This window comes from Mastigoproctus giganteus, chromosome 4, assembly GCF_048544385.1.
Source record: "Mastigoproctus giganteus isolate SK-2022 chromosome 4, ASM4854438v1, whole genome shotgun sequence".
Classification (NCBI taxonomy): domain Eukaryota; kingdom Metazoa; phylum Arthropoda; class Arachnida; order Uropygi; family Thelyphonidae; genus Mastigoproctus; species Mastigoproctus giganteus.
The window spans coordinates 40589269-40616519 of record NC_143578.1 but is presented as its reverse complement, the minus strand read 5'-3'; the positions used below and the strand labels follow the sequence as shown (position 1 = coordinate 40616519).

The window sequence follows — 27251 nt, the reverse complement described above, 5'->3', positions numbered from 1 at the left end:
CTGTCAACTTCCACAACGATAGATGGAAGTTTGTTCAGAGCTTTGCAGTGGTACTCACCAGATATGAGCCCCTGGGTTATTTTTGTTTGTTGTTTCATTATATTATATGCGAGACATGTTGTAGTTCTTTGCTTTTTCAATAAATTAATAATAATTATTTACGCCTTATTTTATTTTTTAATCCAAATATTTTGGGGCGGAAAATTTGATTTCGCTTATTGGTGGCACACACTGTCGCAGCGGCCCTGCTCTTACCTATCACCTATCTAGATCGTCACACGCATGTTCTATTGAATTTAGATCAGGGATATAGCTGTATACAGCCATTCCATACAGGCCATACTCACCCAATGAAGGTATTAGTTCAGTAGAAGAGCTCTATGAGAATATACTGTACATTAAAAGGTAAAATTTATTGTCCATTAAAAGAAAGTACCAAACAATTGCCCCTGCAAAAGAGCAAATATAAAGATCAAGGATCTAATTTCTCAATATTTTACATCCCCATGGGTAGCGTTAGTAGTTGCGATCACCATCCTTCCATACCATGTAGAAATACCTGGATTCAAATCACATTTCGATGGGAGAAACATTTATTGGCTTTTCACAAAGTGGCTGAGTTAGTTGGTTTTTAGGCTTGGTTTTATCTCCTGGAAACTGTGGAGAGATTTCTCCTAGCAAACAGAAAGTTGGTTAATGTACACAGTGTGCCACATTTCAGATGTGTTAAATTTTTATTTCTTAAATTAAATTAAATTTTTATTTTCTGTGATTAATAGAAGCAAATATTAAATAACAAATTATCTGAAATTAATTACCAATTGATTAAATAAAATATATAAAAGTAATTGTTTTCACTTCACTGCACATACCTCCTAACGTGATGTTCCTTGTTTAGTAATACTTTGTAATCAATAGGAGGTGAAATGCAACATGTATTTCAGGCTCTGTGATTTAATAAATTAAACAATAATTGAATACTATCAAGCTTTTGAATGCAGTTTATTTAATAATAATTGAAATGTAACACAATTCACGTTTCTGTTGTGAATTAATATAATAAGTAAAACAGCAATATTTCATGATTTATGAATTTAGTAAACTTATAACAAAAAAAAAAAAAAAAAAAAAAAAAACGACTACAAAGCAACAACTTTTATAGGCGAACCGAAAGAACGTTTCGTTTTCTGCCCATCTGCCATATCACTCATTCATTCCTCCAAACAGCCAATTGCAACAGATGCAACATCAGCGCCTCAACTACGATATGCCTTATACGGACAGGCCCTATGCGATATGTATGAAAAAAGAAATAGTAATTACCGGATTTATTTTTCCGATTCTTATGAAATTTAGGAAGGTTCAATAAATTGTTGTAAAAGAGCCAAATATAAAATTTTTTGTAATCCATCCACTAGAGTCGAGTTATTACCAGTAAATGAACATGGACCCATATATACACCCAGTGATCAGTGATTATGAGTATCTACCTAATACGGTGTTGGGCCACCGTTCGCACCGATAACAGCCGCTGTTCGATTAGGCATTGACTTCACTACATGTCTAAAGAGGTCCGTAAGAATCTGCAGCCATGCTGCCTTCAAGCCTTTCTGCAGTATCGAAACAGATGACGGTAGTATGTTCCATAAGCCTCGCTTTGGCCTCCAAACAAGATGGGCAATATCTTCATTGTGTTCATCGAACTACTCGTGCACAGTGCGGTCCCGATTACGTCACATTATCGTCTTGGAAGGTCCCGTTTCTGTCCGGAAACATGTAAAATGGAAAGGTGCACATGGATAACATTTCACTAGTGAGGTCTAACAACTGCTGGTAGACCTCACTAGTGAAATGTTGTCCATACGCCCCAGGGGTAATAGGTCTTGCCAGCAAAACATTCCCCATATTTAGCAACTACTGCCACTTTCTTGGATAGTGGCACCATTCACGATGGGTCCATGGACGTCGCGTTGCTTGCACCACCCACGAAGGCGTCCGTTTGCGTGTTGCATCTGGTATTTGGACTCGTCCGACCAATACACTCGTTTCCAGCCCTCAGTGTCCAACCAGCCATTTTGTTAACACAGCATTCGCCTTCGATGATGACCAGCGATGGATGCCTTTTGTGTCGTCTATTGTGGAACCCCCATACGTTTGAGTGTGCGTCGCATCATCATTTGGGACATTGTTCTTGCATTTCCATATCATAGTCTGCGTGGGTAGCACAGTGGTATCGTCACCGTCCTCCCCACACCGGGTGGAAAAGGCCCGGGTTCGAATCCCGTCGATGACGCGAGGAACTTTAGTGGGCTTTTTTCATTCCGTGCTGAGTCAGTCGGTCTCAGGCGTAGATAGCAAGGTGTTTTCCCTCAGAAACTGGGGTTTTTTCGTCCAGCAAAACAGGCAAATCGACCAGAGAATACACGCAATTTACAGACATGAATACGGGTTAATGTAACCATTTACGGGTAACCCTAATATAGTAATTTGATTAGTAATTTATTCCCATATCACAGTCTGCGCGGCTAGCACAGTGGTATCGTCACCGTCCTCCCCACACAGGGTGGAAAAGGTCCGAGTTCGAATCCCATCGATGACGCAAGGAACTTTAATGGGCTTTTTTTCACTCCGTGGCTGAGTTAGTCGGTATCAGGCGTAGATAGCAAGGTTTCCCTCCTAGAAACTGGGTTTTTTTTCGTACAGCAAAACAGGCAAATCAACCAGAGAACACACGCAATTTACAGACAAAATACATATATGGGCATATATTAGAAATAATGGGTGGCCCTAATATAATAGTTTGAGTTTTTTTTTTATTCCCATATCACAGTGGTATCGTTACCGTCCTCCCCACACCGGGTGGAAAAGGCCCGGGTTCGAATCCCGTCGATGACGCGTGGAATTTTAATGGGATTTTATTTTTTCATTCTGTGGCTGAGTTAGTCTGGCTCAGGCGTAGATAGCAAGATTTATCTCCCCCCCCCCCCAAGAAAAGGGTTTTTTCATCCAGCAAAACAGGCAAACCCATGTACTGTAGTATTTTAGAAATCTGATAATATTTAGACGAAATGCCAACTTCATCCGCTGAGTGGAGCGTGCATATCATTGATATCCGTGTTTCTTTTGCATTTAACCTGTAAAGGTTATTGGTAGTAATCGTGCCGATTAAATATTTTAATTATGCCTTCTCGACTACCTAAACTTTCAGTATTGAAAAGGTTAACTGTAAGTTTACTTCATACTGTTTAGCCTTTGATTGTTTGGGGTTTTGTTTATTCGAAGTTAGAAGCATTAATATAGGAAAATTTTCTATAATCCGTGTTATATTGCAGTACAGTACGGTTATTTAAACAGTTCACAAAATATACAAAAATGTAATTAAATAGGCTAAATCGATTCTGTGAATGTTTTATAACTGTTTCCGTTACGAGTTTTATTCACTGAAGAGAATTCGAGCGAAATGTAAATAAAAAAAAATAAAAAAATGGCTGACATGATTAGCAAACGCCGGCAAATAACTACATTTTCAGAGCTTTCCAGTGGTACCGGCCCATTTTGTAACAACTGGTTCGCTTCGATTATTCTTTGGAAAAGGTATTACTAGTATTTATAAGATCACGCAAGGAACCAAGCTTATACAGCATTAGCCAAACAAAAAAAAAAAAAAAAAATACCTGCTTCATATGCCCATTATTTCTAATATCATCCCCTACTTTAAATTCAATACAAATACCCATGTGGAAGTGAAGTTACCTTCCACAACACGGGTAAAAGTTGATTCCAACAGCCATTTTCTTTCTGGCTGAAGAAAAATTTCATCATATCTATTCTGCAACCATCCTTTTTTTCAGTTTGTGTTCCCTTGTATGTTTGTATATATTGACTGAGAAAGAGTACACATGCCATTAGCATTTAGTTTACTCAACCCTCTTAAAGCCTTAAACACTAATTAGGTCACCATGTAGATATCAGACATCTGCATGATGTTTTCTAGATGTTGCAATTTAGCATTAGCATTAGTAGAGGCATTTGATACAAGAAAGCAAGCTTATGCAGCATCATCCAAAAAAAAAAAAAAAAAAAAAACCACGTCCACTTCACCCCTCCGTTCGTTCGAAATACCTGTCCAGCTGAGCGTTAAACTTATTTAGGCTATCAACTTCCACGACAAGGGATGGAAGTCTGTTCCACCAACCAACCACCCGCTGGCTAAAAGCAAATTTCCGCACGTCTATCCTACATCTGTCATTCCTCAATTTGAATTTATGCCCTCCCAGGTGATTATTCTGAGCAAGAGGAAGAATCCCATCAGCATTGAGCATGCTCAAACCATTCAAGGCTTTATACACCTCTATCAGATCACCTCGCTGGTGCCTAGTCTCCAGACACTGTAATTTGCAAAACTTAAGCCTTTCTTCGTACGAGCACCCCTTTGTTCCATTCACTAATCTTGTTGCCCTTCTCTGTACTCATTCCAGCAGCTCTACATCCCTCTTGAAATGAGGCCTCCAGACCTGTATACAGTACTCTAGGTGTGGCCTGACCATTGCCTTATACAAGGGAATAATCACCTCCTTATCCCTGCTAGAAAAATTCCTGTATATCATTGACAAGACACCATGAGCTACTCTTTCAGCCTATCTGCACTGCTCAGAGAACTTCATATCTGCCTGCACAACCACCCCCAGGTCCCTTTCATTCTCTACCACTGTCAGTGTAGTACCACAGAGTTGATACGTTGCTCTGGGGTTGCTGTTTCCCATATGTAGTACTTTACATTTGTCAATGCTAAACTTCATTTGCCACCTCTCAGCCCATCTGCTCAACCTTTTCAGATCCTGTTGCAGCAGCATGGTGTCAGTAGTGTCCTTGACAATCCTGCCAACCTTTGTATCATCTGCAAACTTGAACATTAAGCTTGATATACCATCATCAATATCATTTATAAATACAGAAAACAATAATGGAGCCAACACTGAACACTGAGGGACTCCACTAATAACATTAGTCCACGATGAGCAGTGTCCATTGATTACCACTCTCTGTCTTCTCCCCCTCAACCACCCCTTTATCCATAGCAGCAATTTGCCTCTAATGCCACACTGCTCCAATTTGTGCAGCAGTCTTCCATGTGCAACAGTATCAAAAGCCTTTCAAAGATCCAAGTATATAATATCAAAGTTATTCCCTGCATCCAGTTCTTTTGTGACTGCATCATAGTATCCAATCAAATTGGTCAGGCAAGACTTCCCCTTAACAAAACCATGCTGTGTCTGAGCTATAACTAGAGTCTTGTCTAGATGATCCTGCAGTGCTTCTTTAACCAGTTCCTCCATTAATTTTCCTGGAACAGAAGTCACAGGTCTGTAATTACTTGTGTCAGCCTTTGATCCTCCTTTGTGAATTGGGGTCACATTTGCACGTCTACAGTCTGTGGGTACCTCCCCTGAGTCCAAGGAAGCTCTCATAATTATGGCTAAGGGTTTGCTTACTTCCTTTGCTGCCTCCTTTAATATAACTGGATAGATCCCATCCACCCCAGGTGCCTTTCTTGTCTTATCTTCAACAATTTCTCCTCCACTTTACTCTCAGTTATTACAAGATTCTCTAGCTTACTGCCAGAGTTGAATACACCTCTGGCATTCCCCTCGCTGAATAACTCCTCATGTGTGAATGTCGATGCAAAATATTCATTTAGTTTGTTAGCTACCTGAGAAGGATCATCAACGACCCATCGATATCAAGTGGACCAATCTGATTCATCCCCTTCCTTCTAGAGTTTACATAAGTAAAGAACTCTTTGCTGTTTTTCTTTGCATCCCTTGCCAAAGATATCTCATAATCTGCCTTCGCCTGCCTAACCTTTGTAACTTGGTTACAGATCAACTTGTATCTATCATAGGCTTCTGTGTCACGTGTTAATTTGTATGTATCCCATGCATTTTTCTTCTCTGCCATATGTCTCATTAGTTCATCTGACATCCGTTTAGGCCTAAACCTTGAACAATATTTCTTAGTTGGTATGTAAAGCCTAGTAGCTTCCAAGATAAGTTCTTTGAATGCTTCCCGTTTTGAATTTGCTGTTGGTAACATCATCATTTGGTCCCACTGTATAGAATTTTAATACTGTCTCAGTCCATCGTAGTTGCCTTTATGAAAGCAATAACCCTTCCCTTTACCCCTAATGGTAGTTACCTCTTTGAGGAAATCCCACTTCAGCACACTGTGATCACTTCCACCTAGTGGTTCATTTATCTGCAGATTCTTAATGCATGAAGAATCACTACTGATAATAAAATCAAGAGTATTACTCCCTCTAGTTGCCTCCCGAACTTTCTGATGTAGAAAACAATCATCCAATAAATCCACAAAAGCCTTGCTAGTGTATGAGTGACCAGCCCCCAAATTTCAGTCAATATCTGAGAAATTAAAATCCCCCATTATAAGACTCTCTGATTTACTGACCCACTCTATTTTCCTGTACAGTTTCTTATTATACTCATCAGAGTCATTAGGCCTATAGCACACTCCTACTCTCAATTTTGATCTCCCAATGCTTATGTCACACCAAACTGACTCGACGCTGCACTGTCCAGCGATGTTGACTGGCTTCATTTCCTTGGATTTTATGTGTTTCTTAACTAATAGCATAACCCCTCCTCCCTTCCTATCCTGTCTATCCTTTCTGTAGCCGTTGTACTCCCCAAATTCCAGTTCTGCATTCCTTATCTCTGATATCCCAACAATATCTGCCTTTGATGTTTTGAGCAATACCTCAAATTCATCAAATTTATTTACTAAACTCCTAGCATTGGTGTACACGCAAGTATACATGCACCTGTTTCTATTCTTAGCTACCCTAACACAACCCATGTGTTTACTTGTACCCCAATGACTCCCAGCAGTCTCTGAAATATCCTGCATCTTGTTTTTCAGGCTTCTGTTCATTCTAATAGAAGCAGTGGAAGAATCTCTTTCACATCTGCCAATGGCTACTGTTAATCTATTAGTCTTTATCTCCCCCAAGCTAGCAGTTTTCCGACCCACCTAACACTGCCTCGATAGCATCAGCAAATACTCTTGCACCCTTTCTGTTTAAGTGTATCCCATCCCTGTAGATGCAGTCCCTCCTGTTAACAAGTACAGTCCAGGCTGAAAAAAATTCTAACCCTTGAGCCTTACACAATCTTTCCAGGGCCGAATTGATCGACAAGGCTCTTATCATATACTCCCTCCTATTGTGTCTGGGCAGAATTGCAGACACTTTCAAATTCAACCCTAATTCACGGCTTTTTTTTCAACAGTGACCTGTACTTAACAAGTACAGGTCACTGTTGAAAAAAAGTTTGTTCTCTCCTCTGTACCCTTCTAATCCAAACATTTTTCTCTGGATCTGCCAGTGGTTCAACCATTTTTAAGCTGAGCTTGTCTGGATCCTTGAAATAGCATATCCTGATTAGTGACATTAACCACCCTTCCCAGTATAATAATATGAATAGTATTTTCTTAAAATTTTAACAGGAAGTTTAGTAGAACCAACTCAGTAACACCACTCACCTGCTGTAGTCCTTGTAGGATGTCTGTGAATCTGGGTACACACATTACACGATTTGATCTGTATATTGCATGACTTTGCAATAATACCGTGGGGCCTAGATGAAAGGTTGGGCTTTGATGCTTCTATCTGTTAAAACAAAAGATAGGACTCAGGAGCTTAGGTGGATTAAATTGTTGTCGTTATTGAAAAGTAATTATTTTTATGTACTGATTTAAAAATAATAATTTACTGTAGTATTGAGAATTTTTTTTTTAATGAGGTTGTATAAAAGTACAAAATAGCTACCAAGATTTAGCAGTATTAAGCTTTCTTCTGTAATGTGTATGTTGCAGGTGTGGGGAGGTAGTAATTTTCCATAGCAAAAAATTAATAAGTAAAATAATTTCTTGGTAATTTAACATTTTTAAATTCTGGTACTTCAGACTATCTAATAAAAGCATCATGGTGAGGTTATAATGCAGTATGGCAAAGTAACATTATTAACAACGGCCCTGATCAAGGATAAAATATATTACCAAATATTATTATGAATGACAAGTGGCATAAACCTTGGTGGCTTCAATGCACAAAAATAAATGATTTAGCTCTTATTTTTAAATAAGGATATATGGAAGATATTTCTCATTTCCCAAAGTCTCATTGATTTCAAACCATATATTTGAATAAATTCACCAAATCAAATCATTGCTAACATCAAAAAGAAAAAAATATCCCTTCTGATACATATTAATATTTATTATGTTTTCATGATATTTTTTGCCCACAGGAAAGAGGAAATGGTTAAGCCACATGTTTAGTACTGTTTACAGGTTTGGAAGCCTCACTTTCAGAAGGATGTGGATCTATAGAGCAGGTGCAGAGAAGAGAACCATGATCGATGAGGAGAACAAAAGGGGTGTTTTTACCAGGAAAGTCTTCAGTTCTTTGGATTGCAGTGTCTGAAGACTAGATACATTTGAGATCTGATTGAGATGTTTAAGGCCCTGAATGGATTGAGTAATAAGCTCAGTGCTGATGGAATTCTTCCTCTTGCTCAGAATATGCATATGAGGTGCCATAAATTCAAATTGAGGAAGAATGGTTGCAGGATAGATGTGTGGAAATTTGTCTTCAACCAGTGGGTGGTTGATTGTTGGAGCAAACTTCCATCTGGTGTTGTAGAAGTGGATGGTTCGAATAAATTTAGGGAAGAACTGGACAAACTAGTAGAGTGAATGGACAGGTGATATATGGAAAGTGGTGTTCTTTTTTTTTTTTTTTTTAAATGGAAGCAGTGAAATGACCATAATATATATGAAGAATGAGAAATTTTGATATTGTGAAAATATACTAATCAATTTGAATTAAATGGATTTAGGTGCAGTTGCGCAATACCGAGAAGAGATGTTTACCAAGAAATAAATTACTAAAAGTAGCTTGAATAGTTCATTTAAATGTCATAAATGACATAAGTATAAGTATAATATTAAAGAAATAATAAGAATATCCTACTTTAAATTACGCAAATTGTTTTTCAGTAAATTGGTATATGGGTCACCCTATATTTTTAATTATAAATCATTTTGCTAATTTCTTTGAATCATCTTTGTTTTCCAGAGCCGTGCATATGCTTCTCCAGCAGCAGCAACAAAAGTAAAGGCTGAAAATGATATTGCACCATTGCCAAAGCAGAATCCCCAGGTGATAATATTTTAGATAGCAGTGTATAATATTTTTTTAAATAATAGCTTTTTATATATTGATACATACACAAAATTCCAAAAAAGTTATTTTGGAAAAAGAGGAATGCAATTCAGCAAAGGTTCTATTGATTTAGTAAGTTTATTTATTGATTCAAAATTATAATTGTCACATATATGCAGATCGTTCAGAAGTGTTAATTAGTTATCTTTTGAACCATGGTATAAATGAAGTGGAATTCTGAATATCCTACTTCAATTTATACATATGGAAGAATAGTAAACAAAATTTATTTTTAGTAATAGAAATAGTTACATATGATTCCAACATTTAAAGAAATATAACTTCAAGAAATATCTAATAGAACATTTTCATTTAAAAAATTCATTCATTAAACTTTTAGCATTAGTTTTACAAATTTCACCATGTATTACATTGCTGAGAATATGGCGTTGTACAAATTGGTTTTATGTTTTGATATTGTATATTTAAAACATTTCACTTTTTAAAATTCCATGAGGATTTTGCTGGCTGTAATAATTTTTTTCTTATTAGAAATCATTTCATTATTTTATTTTTATTTTAGAACTTTGGCAGGTAACTAATGTATGGCTTAGTGTAATTGCATAATTTTTATATATAGCCACCTACCAAAGTAGACAAATTGGCATAATTTTATTACATTTCATATTGTGAATGATGCAAATTTGTCTACTTTGGTAGGGGGCTATATATAAAAATGATGCAATTGCACTAACCCATACATTAGTAATACTGCCACATAGCTTGAGGCTCTTGCCCAAGAATGCTTCTAGTCTTAACTATTGCACACCATCAGGCATCTCTCATATTGTGGAGTTATACTTCATAACTGGGTTATCACTATTGCAACACCACCCACCGAAGAGAGGTCGGTGGTGTTGCAATAGTGATATTGCATCTAGCTGCTGAGATAGGTTACCAGGGATAGAAAGCACTGGGCCTAGAGTAGGTTCTAATTCTGAATGATTCAATTGTTAGAGAAAGGGGAGACCTATTCTTTAACAGGATAGAGGGAGCAGGACTAGAGTCCTGTTACCCCTGTCAAAAGTTGATATTGTAGAATAATTATCATTTAAGGCACAAAATGTGATATTGTTGTAAGAGAATAAAAGGGATTATGCAGATATTAATAATACCAAATGCAGACAATTTTATATACTGGATTTGGAACAGTTAATTATAGATGTTATGAAAAGCCATGAGTTAGTCCCAATTGTGAAAGTGTTTTGAATATTACCACAGCCTATAGAAGAGAGTATATATCATGAGCCTTGTCATTCAATGCCTAGAAAGTTGTGTTAAGGCTTATTGGATACAATTTTTTTTAGTATGTCATGCACTTGATAATAGAATGGATTGTTTTTGTAGAGATGAGATACAATTGAATAGAAGAGTAATAAGAATAATTGCTGATGCTATTGAGGTAGTGATAATTGTTTTCAGGAAACTGCCAACCAGAAAGGAAACAAAGACCAAAAAGTTTATTGCAGCTAAAAGTGTTGATTTATTTGATTCTTATAGTACTTTTAACAGAAAAAATAAAATATAGAGTTTTGGTTGGGGTGGGGAGCAGTCATGCTGATTTTCTAGTCTGTCCATGCAAACCTATAAAGTGTTAAAGAAGGAGTGGACCAATTATTAGAAGAGATTATTAGGAATGGTTCGATTACATAAAATAAACTTTTACTTGCTCTTTTGAACATTCCCTGTAATAATTTTTTCTGCTTGCAAAAAACCCTTGGGGTCTCTTAGACTCAGTGCAACTGTCTCAGTTAAGGACTGATTCAGGGTGCTATAACTGGCTGTAAGAATATGGGGACCATGGGAAAGTAACTGAATAGTTCTATATAGAATGATAGAATAACAGGAATATCCAATGGGGAAATTCCTGAGGAAAGTATTGCACACTTGTATGAGATTTATTTGGATACAAAGGACTTCTAAATATATACTTGTTTGTCTTATCAGTTATCAAGATAAATCTTGACTACTTCTCTGCCTACACAGATGTTTCATTAACCTGATACATTTCTTTGTGAAGAATATTATGGCATAGATTTTATATATATATATATGTCCAAATTAGATAAGTTATAGTGTAATGTAAGTACCTCCATAGTTTGAAAATCGATGTAACCACTGGCCAACTGTACCTCCAGTATATATGAAAAAATACATGAAAAAATATAAAATATTAAGTTAATTAACATAATAAGCCTTACATGGGAACCCATTTTGCAAGAGACTTTGTCGAGGGCTAAACCCCTACAAAATAACCAACCCATGTTAGACTGAGCCATCGGTTTCTGTTATACTGGAGGTACGGTTGGCCAGTGGTTACATCGATTTTCAAACTATGGAGGTACTTACATTACACTATAACTTATCTAATTTGGACATACCTAACGTCCGATGTAATGTTCTATCGTTTGATGGCATTAATCGGTTAGTTCTATATGTAACACTTAATAATTTTATATTTTTACAATTTAAACTCTGTAATATTTGGATTCTATATATATATATATACACACATACACTGATGAGCCAAAACATTATGACCACCTACCTAATATGATGTTGGTCTTCCACATGCAGCCAAAACAACTCGTACCTGGCAAGGCATGGGTGCTGCAAGATTTCTAAACGTGTCTTGTGGTATCTGGTACCAACATGTAACTAGCAGATCCTTTAACTCCTGTAAGGTCTGTGGTTGAGACATCACAGATCGGAATTGCTGTTCCAACACAAACCACAGATGCTCGATGGGATTGATGTCTGGGGAATTTGGAGGCCAAGGCAGTACCTGGAAGTCTTCCTCATGTTCCACGAACCAGTCTCAACCAATCTGGGTGGTGTGGCATGGTGCATTATCTTGCTGAAAGATGGCACTGCCAGAGGGGGAGGCTGTTGCCATGTAAGGGTGTACCTGGTCAGCAATGATGTTTAGGTAGGTGGTAGAGGCCAGAATGCCCAGCACATGGATGACTGGACAAAGGGTATCCCAGCAGAACATCACCCAAACCATGACACCGCCGCCACTGGCTTGTTTTCGTCCCACGGTGCATCCAGGCACCATCACTTCCCCAGCTAAACGATGCACATGTACCCGGCCGTCCACATGGTGCAACAAGAGCGTGATTCATTGGACCAGATGACCTTCCAATCGCCCAAGGTCCAGTTTCAATGCTCGCGTGCTTATTGTAGGCACTGTCACCGGTGAACCATAGTTAGCATGAGCACTTGTAGCAGCCTGCAGCTATGCAACCCCGTTTTCAGCAGGGTTCGATGTACTGTGTTGTGACACATTATTCCCATCACCAGCATTCCAATTACCGGTGAATTGTGCCACAGTTGCCCTTCTGTTGCCACATACCATCTGGGAGATGGTATGTGGCAACCTCAAGCATTGATGAGCCGTGTTCATCCAACACTTCACTGGCGGTTCATGGGTTTTCTCTCATCGGACCACTTTCGGTAGGTAATAACCATGGCTGACCGTGAGCACCTAACCAGCCATACCATTTCGAATATGCTCTCACCCAGTCGTCTGGATATTACAATTTGACCTTTGTCAAACTCGCTTAAGTCCACTGCCTTTCCCATCTGAAGAACTAGAGTAACACTGATTAATGGTGCTCAGTATCAGGTGTTTTTTATACCGTGTCCTGACCCGTGCACACGCCATAGTTCACCTGCAGTTGCTTTGATTTGCTTAAAGAATATAAAGAAGTAATAGCAATGCACTATGTGCATTGCTATTACTTCAAAAAATACAATAAAATGCACACTAATATTTTGTTGGCCCACCCCTTGCTTTGACAACAGCTGCACATGGTCACTGCATCAACTGGATAAGGTTCTGAATGTATTCCTGAAAAAGAATACAATGGTACCAGACATGGATTAATGTCTCCTGTAGCTCTCAAAGTGTTTTTGGGTTGCTGTGCATTACTGAAACACCCATTTTGTTGCAATAATTTTCAATTGGATTGATGTCTGGACTGTTCCCAGGTCATGTTATTGTGTGATTTGAATTATCCTTCAACCATTTTTGCACCTGTGAACAGTAAAAACAGCAAAATAAATTACATTTATTTAAGCAAGAGTGCAATGGTTCATAAATTTAAAACTTTTGCTAATTTTAGGAGAAAGTACTTATGGTTTTACCTCTGTAACATGTAGCAGAGTTGGCCTGAAAATTGCAATTGGCAACATCCCCATAGTGATCTCTAATTGTGTGAAGTCATTTTGTTTCAAGAATGTCCTTGTACCACTTAACATTCATTGTATACTTCACAAATTAAGATGACCAACTCCTCTATGTTAAATACAGCTCCATATCATTTGAGATGCAGAATATTTCACTGTGGAGACTATACAGTCAGAATGAAATTCTTCTCTTTTTCGTCTAGCAATCTAATGTCCATCTGAACCATGCAAGTTGAATTTTGAAGATTCTTCAGAGAAAATAACACATTTCTGATCCTCAGACCAATTAGCATGTTCTTTTGCCTACTTTATAAGCTGGGCTTTCAATTTTTGTGTGAAAAGTGGCTTTTTTCTTGGGCAATATTTTGTTACTAATCCCAATGAGAAAAGTCATCTATATACTGTAGCAGTACTTCCTCCCATGCTGTTTTGAGATCTGTCAATGAGGATCTTCTGTTTTGGATACACAGATGAATCAGAAATTTGTCCTGTGATGCTGATTATATTTTTCATTATCCATTTCCTTCCTTTCTGGTTAGACTGCAAGTTTCTGATAATATTCTTAATAAATGCACTGTAATAGCTAAAAGGATTCACTGTAATCGGTCAACAGAGGTACCGTTGACCGATTAGTTATTTAATGTATGGAATGTTAATTGGCAAAACTTAGCCATTTCAGTAGCACACAGAATACTAGGGGTCGCGGCATATGCACTGTATTTTATTACTGCCAGAGTGATCAATCATGTATGGTATGTGACATCATCTAAGAAAGCTTGCTAGAGGTGAATGATGCAATAGGGTAATGCTATTACAAAAAAAAATATGATATATTGCCAAATTTCATAGAAATTCAGTGAATTTGAAAGCGATGCAATTTTTTTGAGAGCACCACTGTATATATATATATATATATGTACTGTACTATTATATTTTTGAAATAAGTGAGTGTTTTCAAAATATAGGATTTGTAATTAAATTTATTTCATCAAAATTAATATATATTTTTAAAAATATTTCTATACATTCAGTAGTAAACAAAACTAATAACCTGTTTTAACTTTGTTTATACTACAGATTTCTACAGCAATAAATGGTATAAAGGTAGTGTCCCTAGAAAATTATTCTCCTATTTCACAAGTGTCTGTGGTGATAAAGGCTGGGTCTCGATATGAAGATGGTACAAATATGGGTGTTACTCATTGCTTAAGAAATTGTGCAGGCTTGGTATGTGTGCAAATAAAATATCTTATATGTGTTATTTTTTTGTATGTTGTATCAGTTAAATTACATGGAAAACAGTGCAACGTGATGCAAATATAACATTAAAGTTAACTGCCTTTCTGTGATAATTCTTTAATCCTCTCATGAGTAAGTTGCTTGAATGTGTGTGTGGATTCTCTCTCTCTCTCTCTCTCTCTCTCTCTCTCTCTCTCTCTCTCTCTCTCTCTCTCTCTCTAGTCAGTTTCCAGTAGGGATTGGCTCTGTGGAGTGAGTTTCTTCATCAAATTTTGAAGTTTTGTAGAAATGGAATACATAAATGCTTTCATAAATGCTTTAAAAATACTAATTTCTTCATATTTTAACTTTATTGTCCAGAATTAGAATAAAATTATCAAAAATGAAACAAGAATAAAAAAAAAATTGTAATAAAGTATTAAAAAATGAAACTGCTTTTTTTATTAAGCAATATTTTTTTTAAGAAATTATATTAATTTGATTTCATCAACTTCTGATTCTGAAACCTAAAGAATTTTTTCAATTTGGCTTTTGTAAGTCAAAATTAGATGATAATGGTGACAGGTGCTATGTCCTCCTCCGATTTTAAAAACATTTTTGGGCTGCATCTATTAAAATTGTCTACTGTTAACTGGAAACAAATAAGAGGCAGTGTTAGGTGGGTCAGAAAACTGCTAGCTTGGGGGGATACAAGGACTAATAGATTAACAGCCACCGGCAGAGGTGAATGTGATTCTTGCACTGCTTCTATTGGAATGAGCAGCAACCTGGAAAACAAGATGCAGGATATTTCAGAGACTGCTGGGAGTCATTGCGGTACAAGTAAACACATGGGTTGTGTTAGGGTAGCTAAGAATAGGAACAGGTGCATGTATAGGAACTTGAATAGGAAAGCTAAGAATAGGAACTTGCATGTACACCAATGCTAGGAGTTTGGTAGATGAATTTGAGGTATTGCTAAAAACATCAAAGCCAGATATTGTTGGGATATCAGAGACGAGGTGTCACACAGATATAAGGAATGCAGAACTGGAATTTGGGGAGTACAACGTCTACAGAAAGGATAGACAGGATATGAAGGGAGGAGGGGTTATGCTATTAGTTAAGAAACACACAAAATCCAGGGAAGTGAAGCCAGTCGACATCGCTGGACAGTTCAGTGTCAAGTCAGTTTGGTTTGACATAAGCATTGTGAGATCAAAATCAAAGTGTGCTATAGGCCTAATGACTCTGATGGTATAATAAGAAACTGTACAGGGAAATAGTGGGCCAGTAAATCAGAGAGTCTTATAATGGGGGATTTTAATTTCCCAGATATTGACTGGAATTTGTGGGTTGGTCACTCACACACTAGCAAGACTTTTGTGGATTTATTGGATGATTGTTTTCTACATCAGCATGTCAAGAGGCAACTAGAGGGAGTAATACTCTTGATCTGATTATCAGCAGTGATTCTTCATGCATTAAGAATCTGCAGATAGGGGAACCACTAGGTGGCAGTGATCACAGTGTGCTGAAGTGGGATTTACTCAAAGAGGTAACTACCATCAGGGGTAAAAGGAAGGGTTTCTGCTTTCGAAAAGGCGACTACGATAGTCTGAGACAGTATTTAAATTCTATTCAGTGGGACCAACTGATGATGCTACCAACAGCAAATTCAAAATGGGAAGCATTCAAAGAACTTATCTTGGAAGCTACTAGGCTTTACATACCAACTAAGAAATATTGTTCAAGGTTTAGGCCTAAATGGATGTGAGATGAACTAATGAGACATATGGCAGAGAAGAAAAATGCATGGGATACATATAAATTAACATGTGATGCAGAAGCCTATGATAGATATAAGCTGGTCTGTAACCAAGTTACAAAGGAGGTTAGGCAGGCAAAGGCAGATTAAAGAGAAATCCTTGGCAAAGGATGCAAAGAAAAACTGAAAAGAGTTCTTTATCTATGTAAACTCTAGAAGGAAAGTGATGAATCAGAATGGTCCACTGGATATTGATGATTCAGCAGTTGAGGATCCTGCTCAGGTGGCTAACAAACTAAACGAGTATTTTGCATCTACATTCACACATGAGGAGTTATTCAGGAAGGGGAATGACACAGGTGAAATAAACTCTGGCAGTGAGCTAGATGATTTTGTAATAACTGAGAGGAAAGTGGAGGAGAAATTGTTGAGGATAAACATAAAAAAGGCACCCGGGGTGGATGGGATCTATCCAGTTATATTAAAGGAGGCAGCAAAGGAAGTAAGCGAACCCTTAGCCATAATTATGAGAGCTTCTTTGGACTCAGGGGAGGTACCCATAGACTGGAGATGTGCAGATGAGACCCCAATTCACAAAGGAGGATCAAAGGCTGACACAAGTAATTATAGACCTGTGAGTCTAACTTCTGTTCCAGGAAAGGTAATGGAGGCACTGGTTAAAGGAACACTGCAGGATCATCTAGACAAGACTTCAGTTATAGCTTGTACACAGCATGGTTTTGTTAAGCGAAAGTCTTCCCTGACCAATTTGATTGGATACTACGATGCAGTCACAAAAGAACTGGATGCAGGGAATAACTTTGTTATTATATATTTGGATCTCAGAAAGGCTTCTGATACTGTTGCACATCGAAGACTGCTGCACAAATTAGAGCAGTGGGGCATTGGAGGCAAATTGCTGCTATGGATAAAGGGATGGTTGAGGGGGAGTAGACAGAGAGTGGTAATCAATGGACACTGCTCATCGTGGACTAATGTTATTAGTGGAGTCCCTCAGGGTTCAGTGTTGGGTCCATTATTGTTTTCTGTATTTATAAATGATATTGATGATGGTATATAAAGCTTAATGTCCAAGTTTGCAGATGATGCAAAGGTTGGCAGGGTTGTTAAGGACACTACTGACGCTATGCTGCTGCAACAGGATCTGGAAAGGTTGAGCAGATGGGCTGAGAGGTGGCAAATGAAGTTTAACATTGACAAATGTAAAGTAATACATATGGGAAACAGCAACCCCAGAGCAACGTATCAATTCTGTGGTACTACACTGACAGTGGTAGAGAATGAAAAGGACCTGGGGGTAATTGTGCAGGCAGATATGAAGTTCTCTGAGCAGTGCAGATGGGCTGCAAGAGTAGCTCATGGTGTCTTGTCAATGATATGCAGGAATTTTTCTAGCAGGGATAAGGCGGTGATTATTCCCTTGTATAAGGCAATGGTCAGGCCACACCTTGAGTACTGTATACAGGTCTGGAGGCCTCATTTCAAGAAGGATGTAGAGCTGCTGGAACGAGTACAGACAAGGGCAGCAAGATTAGTGGATGGAACAAAGGGTTGCTCTTATGAAGAAAGGCTTATGTTTTGCAAATTACAGTGTCTGGAGACTAGGCACCAGCAAGGTGATCTGATAGAGGTGTATAAAGCCTTGAATGGTTTGAGCATGCTCAATGCCGATGGGATTCTTCCTCTTACTCAGAATAATCACCTGAGAGAGCATAAATTCAGATCGAGGAAAGACAGATGTAGGATATGTGCGGAAATTTTCCTTTAGCCAGCGGGTAGTTGGTTGGTGGAACAGACTTCCATCCCTTGTTGTGGAAGTTGATAGCCTAAATAAATTTAAGGCTCAGCTGGACAGGTATTTTGAACGAACGGAGGGGTGAAATGGAAGTGCTTTATTTTATTTTTTTTTTTGGCTGATGCTGCATAAGCTTGCTTTCTTGCATCATATGTCTCTTCTAATGGTAAAGAGATCATCGAATCTACTAGACAAATTTTAAGACAATTAGTGCATATATACACATATCATTTGAAATGACTTCATGACAAACATTGATCTACATATGTATTCCCAAGAGGCCACACATGGAAAGCATAGAGCTATGTATGTGATTATTGCAAGATTAACAGATAAGTATTATCTGTTAAACTTCAACACACACTTACTACCGAAGTATATTAAAATGATATTGGCACTCTGACTTTCATTCATTTTATTTTAAATTGGAAGTTGGAGATAATAAACATTTATTGTGCGTTTTACTTTTTGTTTATTCATTTCTATTTCAGTGTTTTAAAATAATATAACAGGGATATATCATTTTGGAAATAATGGTAACTGCCATTGCTGTGTGACTGGGTGTATTGTCATGGTGCAGAATCCAGCCATCCTTTCATTTTTGAGGTCATCTTTGCCTCACGTTATCATGCAAACATGTCAAAACTTCAGTATAGTAAGCAGCAGTAATGCTTCTCCCCAGTCACAAATTTGTGGTGGTGCACTATGCCCTCATTGTCGGAAAAAAACAATCAGCTTGACTTTGACATTGGATTTTGTTGCACAAGTCTTGGGACTGTGGGGACATTTTTGTGTGCCATTCGGATGATTCCACCTTGGTTGCAAGGTCCTAGGTGAACACCCAATCCTCATCCTCTGTGGCCACTTAGGAAGCTCAGATCCTGAGTAGGTTTTTCGAACAAATCACCTGCGATGGCTTTCCTACAGTTCATTTGATCATCTGACTGCATGGCACAAACTTTGTACCAACATGATGCATTCCTAAATCTTGCATCAGCATTGTGTGTACTAAGCCTAGAGACAGTCCAGCTTTATGAGCAATTTCAACAGTCATTTGCCCATCATTTCACATGACTTCCTTCACTTTCATGTTGTTTTCTTTGTTTTGTGAAGTTGAAGTGCACGGTTCATTTTTCACTGTTTTCTGTCCTTTTTTCAAACCAGTTAAACCAGTCGTAAACTGGTGTTGTCTTCAAAGCATCATCTCCATAAATTTTCTGTAATGCTTGCAGTGTCTTTGTAGCATTTTTCCCTAAAGAAGAACTTGATGTTAACACACTGCTCAAACTGTGACATTTTGCAATCAGTCAGCAGTGACACATGAGTGAAATGGTCAAACTAGTTCCCACTTGGCACACATGTACCAAGGTTAACGTCAATGCTCCACAAAACCTTATGACATAGTGCAAACCATTTAAATAGCAACATGCAATTTTCTGGAAACTCTTTGAATGTACTACATGTAATAAATCATGCACAGACTGTCTGAAGCTAACAATACTAGGAAAATTTTCCTGTATACGTAGAAAATATTCCTATGAAAATTGTGAAAATTTTCCTAATATTGTTGTGTTGTCTTTATATAAATATATTATAAACAAATGGAATAAATTTTTATAATTGTATTTGTCTTGTATAAAATAAAGGGGAAAACACAAACTGGGTTTTGTAACCACATTACACTTATGTGAAGGTAATCTTCATTGCTTAATGCTTTTTTCTCTTATTAATATATGCAAGTAAAAAATTAATTTCATTTTAAGGGCATGCTTGTCACATTTGATTATAGTTAATAATGACATTTTATTATTTACTGCATGCATTGCAGTGAAATTAATTTTACTACAGTGGATACAGTAAATCTGTTTAACCCTGTGGTGGTGAGGAGGAGCCGTTAGATTCCTCTTAAAAATAATGAGCCTGCATGTTGGTTGAAGATACAAAAAAACTTGGATTTTCTTTTCCTCCCTAAATATAGATAAATTTTTACTTGGTATGGTTTTTGAATTTTTTTTGTGCTAAGTTCATTTTCAGAGTTATAGCATAAGAGAACATATCCAGTTCAGTGGCACTGTTTTTGGTCTCCATTTATTTCATGTCAAATCTTCTCAACACATAGTAATGCTAGTATGGTAACCTGAGAGGTACTGACATTACAAAGCTTGGAATTGAGTTTGTTTCTAGTCTCAAGTTATTTGTAGACCTCTCCCATATGATCTGTAGATGTTAATGGTTGTAAATGATATTTTTGAAAGATTCCTTTGAAAAATTTGTTATTATTTTTGAATAATAAATATAAAATCATGGAAGGTGATATTCACACATGATAGAGTTAGCAACACATAATATTCAAATTTCGTGCACTTCACGATGTGCTGAATTGGAAATAAATTTTGAAGACATTTTAAAATCAAAGTGAATAATAGTATAAAATATGCATAATTTTTAAAACTATTTACACGAGTAGAAATATATGTACATGTGCATTTTTTCGGTTTCACACATATTGTTTTTAAACTGGAAATTTTAACAATCTAATGGTTTCATCTGTATATTTTTATTCCTATAATGTTTTTTTTTTAATTTTCAGTAGAATTAATATTTTAATTTTTTAAAATGAAAGGTGTAAAACAGCATTTTTAAATTTTTTTTATTAAAACAAAAAATTGCATACAATAAACACTGCACTCCATTAAGAAAAGATGAAATATTAGAATATGCCAATCAGAATTGTTTTTTTCTAGAAATTAAAAAGAAAGTTGACATCTGTCAGATTCCCCTCCATCTTTGTTATAGCTTGAAGCACCACTAGTGAAGGACTAATAATTTACCTTACTGCATTTGTGAATTTTCATGTTAACTGAATCAGGAATTTCTGAATTTTCTGTCAGCATCCAGAGGTGCAGTAGTCACAGAAAATAAGTTGTACCCTAAAAAGGTTGACAATAAATCTACCACCCTTTTATTTTTTATTTTGCAGTTTATAAATTACAAATTTTAATGAAACTGGAAATAAAAGCATGCATTCAAATCTTATTTAAATGCACTGTTTCCAAAATTTAAGTTAAAGCATTTTTTTTTTTTTTTTTTTTTATAAATGTCATTGCATAAATTTTTACCTGAAATATTTATGTAATTTAAATATTTGCAGATTTATGAAACTTAAACATTTGCATCATATTTAGATTTAAAAAAAAAAAAAAAATCAGTATGATGTCAGAATATGATTTTAAGCACCAGGAAATACAAAATCGGGCAGGCTATGATAGCATCACTTGCTTTTAATCTAATACAGATTTGGTGTCTCTTTTTGTAGAGCTTAAACATTTAGATTTGCAGTGGTGAATGTCTGTAAGCAGGATGACGCAGAGTTACAAGTGGAAATCAGATGAGTGTGCCAAGTGTTATTAATTGCTGGAATAAGTTGCCACCATGACCATTTGAGGCTGACAGATTGAGGAAACATGAAGGACAGGTGCTTGCATGAGGAGGGAATCAGTAGCCAGCTTATTTTTTAAAATGTAATTCATTTATTTTATTGTTTTGGTTGATGCAGAAAAAGCTTGGCGTTTCCTTGCACCATACAGCTGATATTAATACTAAGGATTGTGAATTTCTGTGAGTGGAACTGATGGCAGAACAGTCACAACCTGAAACTTCCAGCACCTAAAATGTGCCAGTAATAGTAATTTAAAAGTTATGGTTAATACTTTGAAATGCACACTGTCTGGCCTTAACAGCAATGTCCCATATGGAGATGACTTCTAACTTCTCTTTTTGTTAGCACCCACAGGTGCAGTAGTTTCCAGGCAGACTATATACATAGAGCTTCAGGAAAGGGGACCGTATGCAAAAAACAGTCCATCCCCCCCCTCCCACATAAAAGAATACCATCTGAATTGGTAAATAATGCCATCTCTAGCAAAGACCAGTAGACTAATGTTCTCTAACAGATGACTCTAGATCCAAGACCATCAGTCCATCTCTAATGGTCTTGCATCACAAAGAACAGTTGCAGCAATCTCCACATCTTTTAATGGAGGCACCTTAACTGCTCTAAGGCTTTTCAGAGGTGCCATAGACCTTACTGGTCATGAATGGAACACTGAAGAGAGATGAATTGTAGTACATCAACCTCTTCCCAGAATTCTCCATGTGCCAAGGTTTTTTTACCACATGGTCTTATCATTATCATCCTTGTGAAAAGTATGAGAGCTTGTCATGAAAGTTGTTTGACTGTGTTGAGATTGATTGTACTCCATATTAAATACATGAATGCAGGATTGGCCTCTTGATTTTGGCTAGTCATGAAAATTTATACACTTCTTTTCAAATTCGATATAATTATTTCTCATTATAGCCTTCTACAAATGATTTAACAGCATTCTATGAATGAAGTACACAGTTTCTAGATTTTATGGTTGCAATTTATAATTTTTAACTATAACTGGTACCTACAAAGTTATGTATTAAATTACATCTGTATGCTAGAATTAGCTATATAAATAGAAAATATGTATGTATGTTTATTTATTTAGAAAATTATTTTGATTCTAATTTTCTTTCATATAGTCTACAAAGAATGCAACAGTTTTTGGCATCACACGGAATATAGAACATATAGGAGGAAAATTAAGGTGGGTATCCTGTTAACTGTGTTTCTGCAGACTGAATATTTGGGATAAAGATATAAGCTCTAGAAATCTTTAATGGTTATTTAATTTGATATAAAGAGGATGCTTCCAAAATAACATCCATAAAAAGGAGGGTTATGTATATCATGAGAAGAGGAGGGATGTATTTAGCCACCAGTCTCGGGGTCTCTACTGCTAGGCTGGCAGATCTCCAAGATGCCACTGGCCAGGGGAAACAATCTGCTGAAATCCACCCCGCAACAGTAAGGGTTAGATAGGTATAAGTACTCATATGCATGGATCAGGAGTACAAGTTGGGGAACAATAATAATTGGATGGTACAAATGGACACCCCACTGTTCCTGTTGATGTTTTTTGAGTTGTGCTGAATGGCCCAATCATCTTTAAATTCCTTCCTTCTTCTTCTGCTTCTCCTCTTGTAGTCTGGCACAGATGTATGGGTTTCTTAAAAGTAACCAGTGATTTTCATTTATGTAGTGGAATGCAATGTTGCCTTCCACTGGTGTTACTGGCATGCTCCTCATTGCTGATGTAACTCAACAGGCCATAAGGGCCTTACATTCTGCAGGGCCTTGTGGTCAGTCCCTTCACTATAACACTTTGCTGTATCATATTGAATGAACTGGAGGCCAGGAAAGCCCATGGTGTCCTATTAATAATTTATTGAACAATATCCAGTAGAGATAGGGAGGTCATAATCTTATGTATAAAGCAATTGTAAGACTACATTTGGAATACTGTGTCCACTTACACTGTGCTGCCACTTTATTAGGTACACCCCTGCTGTGCACACAAATGGTTTGTCCCACAACGTTGCAAGTCGCATGACCACAGTTGTGGATATAAATGCAGCAGAACAATCTTTCTAGTATCAGTTAAGCATACAAACCGTAGCAAGAATGGGGAAAAGGAGTGATCTAATGGACTTCAAATGTGGCATGGTAGTAGGTGCAAGACATGCTGGACAAAGCATCTCTGAAATGGCAGTTCTCCTGAACTTTTCATGCACCACAGTTTCAAGGGTGTATCGAGAATGGTGCAACAAACAGAAAACATCCTCTCAATGGCACTCCTGTGGAAGAAAATCGCTTGTTGATGAAAGAGGTCAGAGGAGGATGGCTAGAATTGTGCAAGCAAACAGATGGGCCACAATGTCGTACATCACGTCAGAATACAACCTTGGTGCGCAGAACAAAATATTGCAACGGACCACTAGTCGCACTTTATCGTGAATGGACTACAACAGCCGATGGCCACATCGTTGGCTGTCGTAGCCCATTTGATTTCAATGAAGAACAAGAGAGCACGTCTCCTATCGGCACAGAAACACCAGCACCAGCACTGGACTATCAAGGATTGGAAAACAGTTGCTTGGTCTGATGAGTTCCTGGTGCATCACGTTGATGGAAGGCTCAGAATTTCGCGAAAATGACATGAATCCATGGCCCTTTCATGTCTGATGACTACCATGCAAGATGGTGGGGGCAGTGTTATGGTGTGGGGAATGTTTTCTTGGCACATGTTGGGTCCATTGATGCCCATAGATTCATGTCTGAATGCCACATCGTACCTAAACATTGTTGCTGACCAAGTGCATCTGTTCATGTTGACAGTTTATCCTCAGTCAGATGGTTACTTGCAGTGGGATAATGCACCAGTGCACAAATCCCGAATCGCTATGGAATGATTCGAGGAACATGACAATGACTTTTCTTTGCTACAGTGGCCCGCTCAATCCTATTGAACATCTTTGGGATAAGCTGGAAAAGGCTGTTTGCTGCAGGCCTACACCTCCGTCGAATCTCAAGAAACTGTGTGACACACTCATGTCTGCACAATATTTTCAGCATCTTGTTCAATCCATGCCTAGATGAATTCAGGCTGTTTTGAAGGCTAAAGGAGGCTCAACACTGTATTAGGTAGGTGTACCTAATAAAGTGGCAGCACAGTGTATGTAGACCCCAATTATGTGTGCTACAGAGCTTGACAACCATGCACCTCAGAGGGGACCTGATTGAGGTTTATAAGGCTCTGAGAAGGGTTAGTAAAATGAATAAAGGTGAAATTTTCACTGTTACAAAGAATTCCAGAACTTGGGGCCATAGATTGACATTACAGGGGAAGAGGTTTAGACTAGATTGTAGGAAGTTTTCTTTTAGCCAGTGAGTTGTTTATTGGAATAAGTAGTTGCCTCCACAGGTAGTTGAGGCCAACAGTTTGAAGAAATTCAAAGGTCAACTGGATAATGAAAGTCCAACTACCTGGATGAGGCAGGAAGCACATTGTTTATATTTTCTTATCTACTTTTTTATTTTTATTTATTTTTTTTGGCTGGTACACAAAAGCCTGGCTTCCTTGCACTATATTCTTAAGGGGGGGCGGCAAGTTTATAATCTTAAGGGAGGCGGCAAGTGAGTGCATTGAACCATTGAGGCTAATTATGCGAGCATCACTAGACTCTGAGGAGATTCTGTTGGATTGGAAAAGTGCCAATATATCTCCCATACATAAGGGTGGCTCTAAGAGTGAAGTGGGAAATTATTGACCTGTCAGTCTGACTTCAGTGGTAGGGAAAATCATGGAGGCAATGATCAAGGGTGGAATTCAGGACCACTTGGATAGAATTGAAATTCTCAAGGATACTCAGCATGGTTTTGTAAAGGGAAAATCATGTTTAACAAATCTGGTTCGCTATTTTGAAAGGGTCACTCACCAGCTGGATTTAGGGAATAATTTTGATATTGTTTATTTAGATTTCAGCAAAGCTTTTGACTCAGTCCCACATGAGCAGTTGCTTTATAAGCTGGAACAGGTTGGAATCACTGGGAAAATCCTTAGATGGATAGCAGGATGGCTTCAGGGCAGGAGGCAGAGGGTCGTGATAAATGGCTATTCCTCAGATTGGGTTGATGTAAGAAGTGGAGTTCCCCAAGGATCAGTATTAGGACCACTGTTGTTTTTAATTTTCATAAACGACATCGATGAAGGGATAGAGGGCATGATGTCTAAATTTGCAGATGATGTTAAAATTGGTAGAGTAGTTAATGATCACCGTCAAGCTAAACTTCTTCAGAGAGACCTAGATAGACTTTAGGAATGGTCAGAAAAATGGCAGCTATGCTTTAATCCAACAAAGTGTAAGGTATTACATCTGGGAAACAGTAATCCCAAAATAACTTATTCACTTGGTGGAGTTCAACTAAACCCAGTACTGGAGGAAAGGGACTTGGGTGTTATGATACGGTCAGACATGAAATTCTCTGAGAATTGTAAACAGGTTGCAAAGAAGAACCATGGTGTCCTATCGATGATCTATCGAACTTTTGGAAGTAGATCTAGGGATCTACTTCCAGAAAAAAGATCTAGGGACATGATAATCCCATTATATAAGGCTTTTGTTAGACCACACTTGGAATACTGTGTTCAAGTATGGAGACTGCACCTAAAGAAAGACATCGAGCTTCCTGAAAGGGTGCAAAGACAGGTAACTCGCCTGATGAGATTGGCAAAAGAGCGTCCTTATGAAGAAAGACTTTGAATACGTGGGTTACAGAGTTTAGAAACTAGACACCTTAGAGGAGATTTGATTGAGGTGTTTAAGGCTCTGAGAGGCATCAGTAAAATGGACGAAAATTTTCAAGATTATAAATGATGCTAGAACTAGGGGACATAAATTCAAGTTACGGGGGAAATGTTTAGATTGGGCTGGTGGAAGTTTTATTTTAGACAGCGAGTTATAAATTACTGGAATAAGTTGCCTACGTGGGTGGTAGAGGCTGACAGTTTGGGGAAATTCAAAGGTCATCTGGATAGTACCTTCGGGTGAGGGAAACGCATAGGATGATAGGTTTAATTTCCTTTTCTTTTATTAATTGTTATTATTATTTTTTTTTTTATCATTGTTTTATTTGTTTTTTTTTGGCTGGTGCAGCATAAGCCATAGGCTTTCTTGCACCATGTGGCCATTACTAATACTATATGGCTAATACTAACTAATCATGAATTTTTTGTGCACTCTTGTGGGAAATCTGCTTTCTTTACAACATATCAAGGAAAGGGTGGTGTTCTATGGCAAGGATATAACTAATCATGAATTTTTTGTGCACTCTTGTGGGAAATCTGCTTTCTTTACAACATATCAAGGAAAGGGTGGTGTTCTATGGCAAGGATATATGAGTTTCTTAAATGGAACTGGTGATTTTTGATTATGTAATGGAATGCAACTATTACATTTGCAACCAACCATTACATCTCGCCCTAAGGGTCTTGCAATTCTGCAGGGTCTTTGGGGTCAGACCATTC

General features: G+C 37.5%; 1 protein-coding gene across 1 annotated transcript in view; it reads left to right on the top strand.

The window, feature by feature from the left end:
- Positions 1-3101: 3101 nt before the first annotated feature.
- Positions 3102-27251, top strand: part of UQCR-C2 (Ubiquinol-cytochrome c reductase core protein 2) — a 91771-nt gene continuing 67621 nt past the window's right edge. The window contains exons 1-4 of the mRNA XM_090371493.1: positions 3102-3225; positions 9155-9238; positions 14570-14719; positions 22867-22931. Of these exons, the coding sequence (XP_090227619.1) occupies positions 3181-3225; positions 9155-9238; positions 14570-14719; positions 22867-22931 (344 nt within the window). The 5' untranslated portion in view covers positions 3102-3180. The remainder of the gene's footprint in view (positions 3226-9154; positions 9239-14569; positions 14720-22866; positions 22932-27251) is intronic.